Here is a 15252-nt window from a genome sequence, read left to right as displayed (position 1 = left end):
ATTGATCAACATGATGAAGCAAGATTTTGCTCTGCTGGATCCCTGGCGTCAAAGTCATTCAGGGCAGTTAGATTATACATGCTATTCCTCAACTCAACTCAGCCTAAGCTAAAACATATAAATCAGAGCTCCTCATCCCTAGGTCGGTGAGGAATTTAAGGCTAAGACTGGAGCTAGGTTTGGCAAGGCTTGATTTTACATGCCAGGGCTTTGGTTTGGAGTGAAGTGAAAAATGAGAAAAAAATAAAACAAGAAACACATAAAAGGCTGTCTTAAGAGGACCTCAGACCCCACTTTTAACATACACACATCTGGGAGAAATTAAGTGCACAGAAGAAGCAACACATGAGGTAAACAGCAACAGACACGTTTCTTCCTAAGCATCTCACTATTTCCCCCACACCCCTACTAAAAAGATATTATAATTAGATTTATATAGCGCTTACTAACCCTGACAAGGTGTTGAAGCAATGTATGGCAAGTAGTAGCAATGTATGGCAAGTAGTATGTGACTCCGGAACCCAAATAAGATTCTACCTGCTTTTAACAGGCCCTCGTGTTCACATATAACTATAGAAGTACACATTTAGTGCATTGCATTTGTGCCTTTGGTGCAGCAAAGTGCGTTGTGTCTATTAATAACATTCTCAGGCCATGGTTCCATGTATTTAGCAGAATGTTGGTCTGGGAAGAATAAAAATTGGGGCGTTAAATTCGCATAGGACGTTTGAAGAGTTTATACGAACCCAAATGATCAGTGTTCGGAGCACCCACTGGGGAGATCTGTCTGGTAATGATCAGTGCTGTAAACACACTTACTTTTGGGATTTTCATTTAGTACATGAAATCACTAGTACCAACAAAAGATGAAGTTGTGCAGTCCCAGACAGTAAAGGTGATCTCCTAACTAAAACCTCCAAGTTTTGCCCACCACACAAAACTGTTCTAATGCCCGCTTCTGGTTATGTAATGTTAGAGGACGTTGCAACACTGTCCCTCTCAGACACCCCCCACCCCCAAATTAAAGAGGAGCTCGATACTCCAGAAACTCACAGATATTGCTAGTCCTGCTTACCTTATCAGGTAGTTTTTAGGGACTTAGAAACAGGTGGGCACCAGTAAATCGATAGGTGAAACTAGGAAGTGACATTTCAGGTCAAAAAACAATGATTTGACAATGTGGTACATTAGTCATAAAAATTACATGTACAATGTGTAAAGCATCCTATGCAGGTGGGAAGTTGGCAGGGTCTGCCTGCGTTTAGAACAGGATATTTTGATCAAAGTGTGCAGACCAGGGCAATTATGTAGAAAATGAAACACGTTTTATAATGTGGTGCTTCATGAAACGCTTTCAGTTAAGTGGTAACATCCCTCATGTGTTTATAATTTAGGCTCTCTGTTTTTGGTTTTTACTGATTTTTAGAGGTGAATACAGAGAAAAAAAACAATTCATTTCATGTCTGGATTTATTTTTAAATGTGGACAAAAATAGAAATTATGTTCTTTTTTAAGTTCTTTTAAATACTGCCAGTCATGACTGTCAGGCCAATAGATGTGTGGATTGACAGGTATAGGCAGTTCAAAAAAGTAAGACATTTTAGTAATGAGTCTTAAACATTAGTAGATATGCATTAAGTTAATATTGAAAACTTTAATATTTTCGTATCTGTATATTGCTTTACCATCTGTGGGTCTATATATCATTGAAATCTGTCAGACATTCAAATAAGAGCATACATTTATTGGTTAAATAAATGCAAAAATATACTTGTTTCAGCAAAATGATGGCCGATTGTGGCAGAATGATTTATGATACCCCAATGATTTATGTCCCAGGGGTTATGATGTCCCAATGAGAACGGTGTGATACCCTATGTGCAATAGTGTATGAGGATGATTTATGACCCCGCCCACAAGAAGGTGTCCAGGGGAGTTGCACAAGGATGACGTATTTAACAAGTAATAAAACTGCAGCCAACAGTGACCCCCAAATACAATGACTGTTGGCTTTGTTTAGTAATACAAATACAGAAGTAGGGTCCCTTCCTGGAATGGGCACAGTGCAGACATTCGCTCTTCAGTTTGACATTAAGGATTTCCCAAGGATTAAACTCCCAGAGTTGCAGCAACTAATTGGGGGGCTCCAGGCTAACAAACATTTATTAATTCATAACTGCATGTCAATTGGGGTGTTCAACACTTGCTTACAATAAGTAGTCCGATTTGACATCAGTCAAATGCAGACTACCATCCCCATAGAAGCGACAGAGAGGCAACAGTAACAACTTGGTCCTTTCCAGATTTAGTTAACCAAATGTTGGCAAATCAAGTCATCCTCAATTTATGGGGGATAGAGCGACAAAAGTTCAAATCCCACCCCCGCTACCCAGGACCACTGCTCCTAATAAAGCAAGAGGGAGTTCAGTCCTAAGGGGAGTGGCAGGGAAGGAATGAATCTGAGAACTTTAGAAATCCTAACAATTGTGAAGGTTTCAAGCAATGACCACCAGGGCCAGGTCCAGCAGGTGTATTATGACTCCGCAGCCCTTAAAACCCAGGCCCTGGCTTCACAACAGTCAAGTCCTCACCCAGTCCTGACAAGAAGAACAAAAGCTCTGAAACTTAGTCAGATAGCATAAACAACTGCTCGTGGAGTACACACGGACTGAAGAATCTGTTACAAGGAGAGGACGCAAGGTAATTTCTCCAGAACACTTACATTATCCTGATTCTGCGAACGCTGTGTTCAGAACCAACATAAATAGTAAGCTATGTGGAGTATCATGTACCGATGACAACATTTTCAAAATTTCAAGGGGAGCCTCCCGCGTTCTGTGCCACAAAATTCAACTGGGTCATAGAACAAATGGATATTGGGGTAACCAGGATATCAGCAATCAAGCTGTAACCCAAGAAGGCATGTCTCATGCCTATGGCAGTGCTCTTTATAAATGTATACATTCACCCCAGCAAAGCAAAAAAAACAGAAAAACATGCAAGTTTTGCTCAAAATATTAAAAACTAGGCTAAGTATGAAATATTAGGCTTATGTGTTTTCCTGGGTATGGTTGGGTATTTCTTCTTTTCTTTTTCTTCCTTTTTTCTTACGTATTCATGGGTGGAATGCTTCACTATATATGTAAGCATTCGTATATCGTAGAACTTGGCTTCACAGAGGTGCTCACAGGGAAAATCCGTCCCTTGTTACAAAATTGTACCGATTCTATAGATAACCTCCGCATGAATTTTGCTCCCCTGAAAAATGAGTGAACGTACTATGGTCTTTGCAAAATGTTTGTAACCTGTGAATACATTTCAATAAAGAGATTTTGACAAAACAATAAATATATTAAAATCATTACAGATAAAATACAAGCAAGCAATCTTCATTATCTCCGGTGATTTCAATACAGACCTAAGTAATCTAACTACGAAAAGGGGCACTCTCCAAGGTATAAGCAAATTCAGAAGGCAGCTGGAAAAACTAGGGGTATATTATTAAGGGACGGCGATAAATAACGCAAAGCTTCCTTAGAGCTTGTTTATTTATTGCCGTCTATCTCTGGAATTTATCGCCCCGGTAGCGCGGTATTAACAACGCATTTCTCCAGGGTGATAAACATTCTAAAGATAGCGGGGAAATCGCAGTTTTGCAGGAACATCGCTGGTATTCCAGTGATGTTTCCTGCTAAACGGCGATAACCTTGCCGATACGACCCTGTGGTCGTATCAGCATAATCCCCCCCCCCCATGTTAGGGATAGGTAAGTCTGCATTTTAGCGGACGTTAGTTTTTGGCGAAAATAGCGGTTTTCTCACAAAACTAAGCTCTGCTTAAATGCTGGGGCAGCCTTGTAAATTTTGCGATGTGCATATCAGCGAAATGTGCAAGGTTGTACTGCCCAGTGACGCCCACTTTGCATCTCATTAAAGATACAAAGCAAGGCGTTAATAACAAGGCTGCTAACATGCGCTAATGCATGTTAGCACTGCCTTGTTAATAGGGTGAAAACTTTAGCTCCGCTTTTTTGATTTTTAAAGCCACAAAAGCTTAGATTATGGCCTTGATAATATGCCCCCAGGTCTAAGGCTTCAGAGTGGAAATACAAAAGAGGATTCACCAGCATCAATCACCTTCTTAAGTGGTAGGAAAAAGCTCAACAATTGATCATATGTCGATAAGGGAAACCCCCTTGCCACAGGTGTGTCAGTTTCAAATTCTCCCTCACACAGAAAGAGACCAAATTCCCCAATCTATCCAAAAAGTGTGTGAGATCAAACAGCTGTGTCCAAGACAAGTTTTAATCACCTCCCCCCTAAACGTATAATATAAAAAGTTTAAAATGCTTGGCCCGGCCTCTTGAGAAGCAGATGGCAGAGGTTTATCACTGTGCCTGAACTCTCGAGGTCATAAAAAGAGGATCTAAAAGTCAGGAAAAAGCAAAAACAGAAGGAGGTGAGCGAGAAAAGGCCTTGGCAATTCTAAGTGATACACTATTGACAAAATTTGCAGCCAAAAAACAACCCCATAAAAGCAGAAAAAAAGCCAACAAAAAAGGAGGTCCAGGAAGACAAGTCTGGTATATCAGGGAGCTATATAATCAAAAATCGCAAATTATAAGAGAAACAAATGAAGTGACAAAGTATTTAAACCAAGGGAAGAGATGAGACAAAAGCACAGTATGAAATTTGGGAATGCAATTTACTCTTGGCGAGAAACAATAAGATAATATGAGGATCAGTGGAACAAGCTTCTCCTGTCCATTAAACAGCCCAGCGGTAAAACATTCAGGTGGCAGGGCTGGCTTTAGCGCTTGTGGCGCCCGGTGCGACTATCATTTTTGGCGCCAGCACACACCATGACGACCGCCTCGGGTCATCTCATTACCACCAGGCAAAAGTGCCCCTCATCTCCCAAATCATAAGTTATTGCTAAGCACAGTGTCCCCACCCCTGAATTCAGCGCTCCCTCCACATGTCAGCGCCCAGTGCGGCTGCTCCAGTCGCAATGTCCTAAAGCCGGCTCTGAGATGAATGGGTCGTCAACTGGAAAGGCCAGACAGCACAATGTAGGGATTGATACAGTCTCATGGGAAGCCCATGTGTGCGCCATGTATGCAGCATTCAGAGATAAACAGCGTAGGGGAGAGTCTGCACGCAAAACCAAAAGAAAGTTATGTCCAGTCACCGCAAGATACGTCGGCCTAGTGAGTGATGACAAGCAGAAGGGTTACACAGATTACCATCACGAAACCGAGAATTCAGTAGTGGATACAAAAAGACTGATGGAAATTCGAAAGAAATTAAAACCAGAAGATAGCAGGCCCAAACAGAATCCCTAATGCACTATACAATGGTGACTTAACTTCTAGGGACTATTATTTTGCACAGTTGTTATTAAGCTGCATTGTACCAGCTGAAATCTAGATTCTTGGAAACGCAACAACTTCAAATCTTTCTACAAGAGTAGAAACCCAACCTTACAAATAATCCATATTGTATCTAACACAAATTACAGGTTTATTGCCTTAATCTGTGTTTCTTTTTAGTTCCTCAAGGACGCTTATGGTCAAAATTGAAAGAAGAGGGCATTCTGAGAAGCCTAAAGTGGACAATCATAGAACTACATACAGGAACATGGGCGTAAGACAAAATTGGAAACTGCAGCTGAGTTACAAACACATGGGGCATATTATCAAGAAACGGCGTTAACATTAGCTAAAGCGTCAATACGGGGCTTAATATTATGCCCTTGTAAATTCCCATGGAAGACCATGTTCTGGTGTTAACATGGGCTTCCATTGAAATTTTCTATGGCATATTATCGAGCCCATTATCGCCATTTTAGCTGCAGTTTCCTGCCACTAAATCGGCGATAATTTTAACGCCGATCCTTGATAATATGCCCCAAAATTGATAAGAAGAACGTCCTTAAGCAGGGATGCTTCTTGGCTCCAAGTCTGTTTCACCTATATCTTCCAGGTCTTATAGGCACCTTTCCACAGGACAACATCCACCCGCCAATTTTGGCTCAAGAGAAACTAGAATGTCTCCAATATGCGGACGATATTGTCCTATTGAGTCAAACTCCAATAGGTCTGCAACACAGTATGAATGCCCTAAACAGGTAAACGGATGAGCAAGGGCTTGAGCTTAACTTGAATAAAACTAAAGTGGTTTGTCTGGTTCATTCCAAATTTAATTCATACTCTTGGTTTTTGGAGGGGAAAAAGGTCGAGGTAGCGACCACATATAAATACTCAAATTACTTTTAAACATCATCCAGCTGCTATTCAGGCCAAAGCACAGTCGTGAATGTGCGGGTTAAAATTATTAAAGAAGAAACTGAGCTATCCGTTATTCAGGCATTTGCTCACAGTAATGCTCTCTCAGTTAACGCCAACGGTGACCTGTGGCACGGAATCAATGAGATCTAAACAAAAGTATAGAAAACCTTGTTTCACATCCCAAAATCAGCATCACCTTGCCAGGTACGCCTAGAGTTTGGCTTGAAAAACCAAGCATTTCATTGAAGGAGAATTTATATCAATCGATGCTTATGGCTGCAGGTCTCAGAGAGCGGCTCCACCAACAACTTATGCTGGCTAGAAATTGAGGAGCAACAGCACAGCAACTGAAAAGGCTCCTGGGGATACCACCTAAACCAGGTCATTAAGGCTTTATATATGCAAGAAGCTTAGTACCCATGGGAACATTGCATTTTATTGAGCAATAAATGCTTCAACTCGAATCTTGTCTCATTTAACAGATAAAAATGCTCTTGCGCAAAGATGGCACGCCTGGGCGGTGATCCACTCACACAACAGCTTGCGGCCTAAGAAGTACCTCTCAGAGCACTTTGCTCATGCCCTAAAGCATCAGTTCATGTTATTTCATTTTGGCTTCATAGAGAAAAAATATCCCATCTCCGCTTGGAAAGATCAGTCGCAAAATTGAAAATATCAACTCTGCGTATACAAGCAAGAGTCGCTGGTACATATCTTTTGTGTGTGCCCGGTGCCCCTGGCTCAAAGGAAAAAACACCTGAAACTAATATTCATCAACTTGAAAATTCGTTCTTGCTAGCAAGCGGTAATCACTTGGTTAAGTGGCACTTCAATTCCCCCAGCCTGCAAAAGGGGAAACATTCTGAAGCCAATCTTCAGAGAAGTGGACCAAGTGAACAAGCAATCTGCTGATAGGGGGCGAATAAGACAGTAAGGTTGGTTCACTTTTAAGACCATTGAACTCTAGAAGACACTTGCACTTTATTTGAGATTTGATCAGCTCACTTACTCAATATTGGATTGCTAGACTCTAGGGGGCAGATTTACAAGCCCCTTGCGCCACGTTTGCATCATTTTTAGCATGGGAAAAGTGACGCAAAAGTGGCGCAAGGGACTTGTAAATCTGCCCTTAGGTTTGCGCAAGGCATCTGCACTTTAACTCATGAAGAGAGCAAGGACAGGCACAAAATATCTGCTGCTGAGGGGGGGGGATTAGCAAGGTAAGACGACTGGTTAGTCCGCTGGTTCACTTAATGCCACTGCTTTACAGGTGCAATACCAATGGACCCGCACCTACATTCACATGTCTTTATTCACAACTGTATTTTACTTGCAGGATAAATGGCATATCACTGTGTTTCACTGTATATAGCAGAAATGCTTAGTAGAGGTCTGAGTAAAAGGTTTTTAGAGTAGTTATTTTTGTATTTTAAACAAATGTATTAGACATGGTTTTTATTGATATGCAATGTTTTTAACTAACTATGCAAACAAACTTCACTTTGACATACATCATGGCTGCTTTAGAATTCAAGATAGTGTTTATGTCTAATTTGCACCTAGTTTTGACAAGCTCAGGAAAATACAGTTTTGCAAACTGCAGTGTTTTTGTTTTAGCACACAAATATAACGGTAGGCACAGACTTAAATAATTTGAAATCATCTCTCCCAGCAGTAAAGCTTTGATTGCTAGGATACTAGGCTGATAAGGTATTCCCTAAGGGATCACATATTTAAGTCAGTAATAGTTGATGTTTACAATATAAAACTGTGTGTAAATGATGAACTGTGAACATATCCCAGTACAACATGACCTCTACTTGCTTGTTCTTCGTTGGGCTCTTGTGCACTTTTTAGCACATGGTTGAGTGCAGAACATTGGCTGCAAAAATATCAAGTCAGGATGGGGTCTGAAGCTGTAATGTCAAGGCAGGTACATTGGTAGATTTAGGATCATATTTACTAAGATCTCACACAGCTCAGCGCGTCACCTTTCTGTGCTGCACTGCGTAATATGGAAAGGGCAAAAATGGACCGCACTTAACACTATACGGCGTTGTGTCACTTCCCAGTGCTGGTGCACGATGTGCTGCCTGGCGCCAAAGCAGGCCCCCTTGCACCATGGTGCAAGGGTGCCTGTGTTGTAAGCAGGATTATATTTGTGCAGGAAGGGACACCTTCCTACACAAAAACAATCCCCAAGATAATTTCCCCTTTCTATGTGTGCTGCAGAATGGAACACAGATATAAAGAGGAAGTAAAAGTAGAAATACAGACATTTCGCCTCAATATGCCTCCTATGGGAGAGCGTAGCCTTCTGACGCATTCCAGGTATACCAGTATTGGTAAATTTGGGAATACTTCAGAATCAATAGGTGGATGCGTGGGAACACCCACGCTCCACCCATGGAATGCCTTCCCAGGGCAGACTAACACAAAGTAGCAATTTGCACACCGTTGTGTTTTTCTAGATTTATCAAGCCACCCAAGGCTGCGCAAGGTGGTCTTGCGTGACTTGATTAATCAGAGGTTTTACATCGCTGTTGAGCCCCCTTGCATGGTGCAAGAGCAATGCACAACCTACTTGAATAGGCCCCTTTATAGTTTTTTGCCTCCATACCGATGTGCCTTGATGGTATGCATGTTGTCAAGGAATGTATCTATTTACAATGAATGCACATCAACGCATTCCATTACAACACGGTTGTAACAACGACTGTGTTGTTACAATGCAAACCATTACATCAATTGTTGTTACAGCGACTTGCTGTAGGGGGCGCACTGCACTTAGGTATAGTATAATTTACTATTCCTACTCCAGTTTGTGCAACAGCAGGGAAGGTGTTGGATTGTGAATCCAACATCAGCGCGCCACCTACAGCAAGTCATTGAAACAACTTGTGATGCAATGGTTTGCATTGTAATGGAATGCGTTGTAGCACATTTGATGTAAACAATGTTTTCCATTGTCAAGATACATAGATGTGAAGTTAAAAAAAGTAAGTGTAAACACACAGTTACATATACCTACCTTGAAGATACAGTGCTATCCCATTTTCTGTACTTGGTAATGTTGCAGGTCAATAATTTGCCACTCATTATTGTGCTATAAATCTCAGGTGTTTACTAGTTTACCCATTAGATTGTCCTTGGTGTTCAGCTCAGGCCTACGGAGGATGATGTAGACTTTAGGGATGAAGATACAGCCTAACAGTCCAGAGCTTGAAGTAAGGATGGCGAAGATCTCCACGGCCACCATGTACCTGCCCTTGGTGCTCAGGTACGCTGGGATGAAGGAGACCCAGACGCTGCAGAACACCAGCATGCTGAAGGTGATAAACTGGGCCTCGTTGAAAGTAGCCGGTAACTTTCTAGCTATTGAAGCAACAACAAAGCTAAGAAGAGCCAAGAATCCCACATAACCAACCACAGCAAAGAACGCAGCGACAGAACCTTCGTTACACTGTAGGATCATCTTCCCGGTTTCTGCTTTGGTGTCAATGTCTGGAAATGGAGCAGAGAGAAGGAGCCACACAGTGCATATCACAACCTCGCCAAGTGAGCATCCAAGAATCAAAAAGATGGACAATCGAGGGCCCACCCACTTTCTGAGCTTGCTGCCCGGCTTTGTGGCATTGAAGGCAATGATAACTGTGAGAGTTTTTGCTAAAACTGTAGTAACAGCAATAGTGAAAATTATCCCAAAGGCAGTTTGACGGAGGAGACAGGAAGTCTTGGACGGGCGTCCGATAAACAAAAAACAGCAGAGGAAGCACAGCATGAGGGAGAGGAGGAGGATGTAGCTGAGATCTCGGTTATTGGCTCTAACCAGAGGTGTGTTGCTGTATTTAATAAAGATTCCTAGCACTCCAGCAGTGAGGAGGGAGAACAAACTTGTAATTAAGGTTAAGGCAGATCCCAGCAGATCCTCATGGGACAGGAACTCTACCACCCGTGGAATGCAGGAATCTCTCTTCTGATTGGACCACTGGTCTTCAGGGCATCTTAGGCAGTTTGGCATATCTGCAATGAAAGAACATTGTTCAGTATTACAGAAGATGCTTTCAAGTAGGGAAAGATGAGACAGATAAATGGAATGTGACACAGTGAATTTATTATGACCTATGTGGCTAATAATACACCTGTATGCGGGTGTACTGTCTGCGGAATATACACACTGGGCATTGCAACTCATTAACAAAAACACATTGACCAAGAATCTCCATAGAGGCTGCCAGGAGGATAGACAGAGGAACATCTAGCAGCTGTCGTCACTCTCCAACCCTTGAGCGTGTTATAAAACCCTTCACAAACCTAGGAGTAGTACCAGAATATTTTTGAAGTTACTGGCTGTAGGATGTGCGTACACTATTCCTGACTACATAAAAGTATTCATGAATGTAGAATGGTCTGTAATGGGGGCATGCACACAGGCAACAAGAAGGTTCTCCTTTTCACGGAGGAATGTCTTCAAGCAATAAAAGAATACCCAGATTTGAATGTTTATAATAGGAGTTTACATCTGTCATTAGAGGAGGGATCATGTAGCTGCACCTGTAATGTCAATCCTGCCCCTGCTTGGGTATAGTCTCCATATTTTATTTTCACTGGTGCTACTGGTTTGGAAATTCTGCCCCTTCTACTACATTATGTGACTATCACAATTCAATCTAATCTTCTGATCTTACATAAGCCTCATAACCATTAAGGCCCCTCCTCTACAGCATACAGACAATCTTGAACAGACTCCTCTCCCTGTTCTTCAACCCCAATACCTCAATGCACAGCTCTCTTTATTTCTCTAAATAACGTTTCCGCTATAAACAGTCATACCCTTAAATAGATAAATATCTTCTTATAAACCATAAAAGTCTAATATGTTTGGACACTGCAGAAATGAGCACAGGCAAACTTTGTATTTATGCCAATGTGTTACATTTTCTCAAACACAAGTAAACTTTATAAACCTTAGCAGCAGTGTCATTTCATTAGGCCTCTATTGATAAGTAGTAGGCCCAACACACATAACTGGGCACACATTGGATTTCATATTCACAAACCCTCCTAACCTATAGGTCGAATCCCCCATGCCTAAGTTCTGGACAGAACATTTCTCTATCAATTTTCATCTCCATGTTGGAAAATCCCTGGACCTCACCACTCTGTCACCTAGAAAGGTCGGACCCTGGAGAGAGGTGTCTCTTCAGTCCTTTACTTCACATTTTACTCCTTCCCTCCCTACCACTCATGGAGATATTAATCATGCTTTGAAGGATTTTGAGGAAGCGTTTACCCAGGCATAAGATATCATCACACCTCGAAAATCAGAAATCCATCTCTCCCTGGTTCCCATAGTCTCTAAAGGCAGAAAAAGCAGTCTGGATCTAAACATATTAATGAATAATACTACGTGGTACTCCCCTAGTAGAGTGCTTCACTCTAGTATCGCTAGAAATCTGATAGGTCCCTTCCACAAGCTTGTTTCTTGTGATGCGGAAGCTTCATTGGTGGCACAACCTTACATTGGAACACTCTTCCCTTTAATATCAAATCCGCATTGACTCATGAATTTCAGGAAATCCTTAAAGACATGGCTTTACAGCAACTAATCAGGGCCCCTCAGTGTTAGAAGCTAGCACCAAAAATCCTCCGATATACATGAGCGCTTTATAAAACTTCAATTCTAGCACTGCACCACACATGTTTTCCCCCATTTTGCATGCGATAAGTATCACAGCTGTTGAATGTCATTCCCAGTGGTATTAGATTTTTGCACCACCAGCATCAACTACTGATCCAAAGTGCTGTCTTGGATGACACATGGGCTCTCATCATGAGTGGTATGGTAATTACTTTATGGCTAATCTCTGCTACCGTTTTATTGCAATAATTCTCACTGTAGGAAAGTGAGGACTTATGTAGTGAGGCGGGTTAAGCTGGACTATGTAACACCTTCACGTTGCCCCAAATAGATTCTTTGGATTCACACTAATAAATCCCTATCTCAGTCCTGGTAGTGTGGCACAGAGCAGTCAGGCTTTAGCAGAGAAACATGTGTTAATCAATTCATAGTACCAATCTGGACGATAAGTAACTGACTTGACTCAAAAGAAGACTGACAACAATTTTTAAAAATAGAACATATTTTATATGTTTGTAGACACCAAAATGAAGACAGTCAGATGAGTATAAACAGAGTTATAAATTTTTAAAAGAGAAATCAATCAGTGCATTTAACTGCAGAAAAACAATAATGTTGCAGTCTATGGGGAAACACACTAGTGACACTCGGTCACTTGCAGGTCGAGTCCAGCTGTGACGACTGGGGAGCAGGGTGATGGGGGTCCCAGGACCAGGCTTGGATAGTCAGACTGTTGTGATAAACAAAATGCTCCATGCCCAGTCTCCATTTTAGTTTTACTGTTTCTCCAGTTCTTCTTGAGACGTCTGCAGGTGTGTCTGGATTCTTGGAATTTAGTGGTGAACCAGCGGGCTTCCTTGGTTGCTGTCTGTCGTGATTGTGGAGGGGGCCAGCATGTCGGCGCAGTTAGTGATCCATCTGTGAAGTTCTTTGGCTGAGGAGTTGTTGTCGGTCGAGGTCGGGGGGCATTGCAGTTGAGCGTGGAGTTGAGGTGCTCCTCGATGACGTTGCTCCAGTTCCTTTGTGGTGGCGGGTGGTGCTTTGGGTGTGGTGGGATTTTCAACGTGGAAGTGAAAGCAGTATTGGTCTGTCCAGATGGGTTGTGTGGTGTAGCTGAATTGGACATTGTTACCTCCTGCGAAGACGAGGTTGAGGTTGTGTCCTGCCTTGAGGGTAGGGGCGGTGAAAGCAAAGTTGCTGCACTGCATTGCTGAACTGCACCATATTTTCGAAGACATATTTTATTAACATTTTATTATATGGAGTGCAATCACATTCAAGGGCAATATCTTGCAACACATGCTCTTATTTCAATAAGACCAGCCGAGATCACTGATAGCAATATGGTGTACATAAAGGAGTGACTTAAGATAGGATAAAAGGTCGGCTCACATTCAGGAAAATTTAATCATAGTGCTAACCCACACAGGCAAGCTACGAATATGAGTCCTCGAGTATAACAAGCACTAACCTGGGGGAAGCAGGGGGGAATTAAGAACAAATAAACCTAAAAGAAATTGGGAAATATTCAGAACCATGGGGTTTATTTACAAACCCCCTGTGCCGGCGGAGTGTAACTTTTGGTGATGCTCCAGTGGCGTAGATGACAAGCTCATATCTATGAGGCCATGCAAAGCCACTATGTGTGACTTTGAATGACCTCATAAATATGTAGCAAGGCAAGATAACACAAATTGCTGCGTTTATTTACTCTGCGCTCGGGAGACGTTCCATTGGCTTTATGGTTTGTTTTCCTACGCAACAGCGATGGATTTTGATGCTTCCCTAGATCTAAAAAAACATGAAACCTGAGAAAAAGCCAAATCCTTACGCCTTCCTAGGTGATGCATAACGAGGAGAAATGTTTTTATTTCTACAAGTTATTTCCACATTCTGCAGCACACATAGAAAGAGGAAAATGCCTCTTAGGTTGTTTCTGTACCCTTTCCTGCACAAAAAGAATACTGCTGACAACACTGGCACCCTTGCACCATGGAGCAAGGGCGACTGCATGCGCCATACTGAATAAATATGGTGTAATCCTGCCTTTTCACTTTAACATGAGGCAGCGCAGCAAGGTGACTTGCTTCAGTCCTCTACACCAAATCCCCTTAAATGAGGGCCCAATTGTCCACTGGGGGGTTCATACTACACTAATATATATGATGGATCATTGCAGTATGGGGGGGGGTAGAGTGCAGAGGGTGGCAGGCGTTAAGTGCGGCGAGTTTTCTTCATGGTCATCAAAAGTGGCACAAGTGGCTAAAGACCCAATTGGCAGAGATTGGTGCCTCAACTCCCATAAGAGGATTCTTCTACTGGAGCAGAGAGTAGGTGGCCATCATTAGCTACAAAAGGGTAGTCATTCTGTATCATATCCCAAGCCCGTGTGTGGTCTGTATTACACCAAACGTTCTGTACTTCCAGCTTCATTAAAATTCTCTCACATTCAGACCATTTGGGCAATTCTTGTCTCCACTCCTGTTCAGAGGGACTGTTAGGGGATTCACAGAACATCGATATGCGTCAGCGAGAAGGACGTGAAATAAGATTGCAAATTTAAGGTGATGATTTGGAATGGGGTGTGGGGAGCAATCTCAGTAAAGAGACAGTCTTAGTCCTATTGAGATTCTGGCTTGTGGCAACATTGATGAGGCATATCACTGCTTCCCAATAAGGTGTGAGGGTCGAGCAGTGCCGCACATACAATAAAAGTCTTCACCACCTTGCTGGCATCTAAGGCTAACCGCTTGGGCCCCTGGGAAAATCCCGTTGATGCACGTTGGGGTTAAGTACACCCTATGGAGATAGCAACATTGAATCAGTTTAAAGTATGCATTGCAGGGCGTGTAATGAGTGTTACCCAGAACATTAGACCAGTCCTTGTCTGCCCATGTCCATGGCTCATTGGTCTTGAAGGTGAACATGGTCACTCTTAGTTTGGGAGAGTCATGACCAATAAAGGAGCATAATAGCTCATACCCATCCAGATATGGTGAAAATAGTTTTGGGTCAATTGGGGGGGTTCAAGTCTATCCCCAACCCCATGGCCAACAAATAGTGGCCACCACTGCACATAGAGAAAAAAAAGTAATGTCAGGCAAAGGAAAACATGTCCATGTCTGCAATTGCTTGTTCGAAAACCAGTGCTCCATAATCATCATGCCCCTCTGCAACTAATCATCTAGTCTAGTCCAGCCTCCTGTATGAGGGAGATGAAGTAGGGCTGTTAGTGGAAAGTAGAGGATCTTTGTCCCAGTGCATTGTAGAGCCCAGATCCATGCAAACTAGAGAGTATATATTAAGAGACCCTCTGACCCCA

General features: G+C 42.3%; 1 protein-coding gene across 2 annotated transcripts in view; it reads right to left on the bottom strand.

Moving 5' to 3' along the window:
- Positions 1–9404: 9404 nt before the first annotated feature.
- LOC147689418 (vomeronasal type-2 receptor 26-like) overlaps positions 9405–15252 on the bottom strand; it is a 551196-nt gene continuing 545348 nt past the window's right edge. For both annotated transcript variants that reach the window (XM_086940097.1, XM_086940096.1), the window contains one exon: positions 9405–10312. In XM_086940097.1, coding sequence (XP_086796223.1) covers positions 9405–10312 — 908 coding nt within the window. The remainder of the gene's footprint in view (positions 10313–15252) is intronic.

The sequence above is a fragment of the Lissotriton vulgaris genome, chromosome 10 (genome assembly GCF_964263255.1).
Source record: "Lissotriton vulgaris chromosome 10, aLisVul1.2, whole genome shotgun sequence".
NCBI lineage: Eukaryota > Metazoa > Chordata > Amphibia > Caudata > Salamandridae > Lissotriton > Lissotriton vulgaris.
Note: the sequence above shows the minus strand (reverse complement) of the source record. Positions and strands in the feature narration are given on the sequence as shown.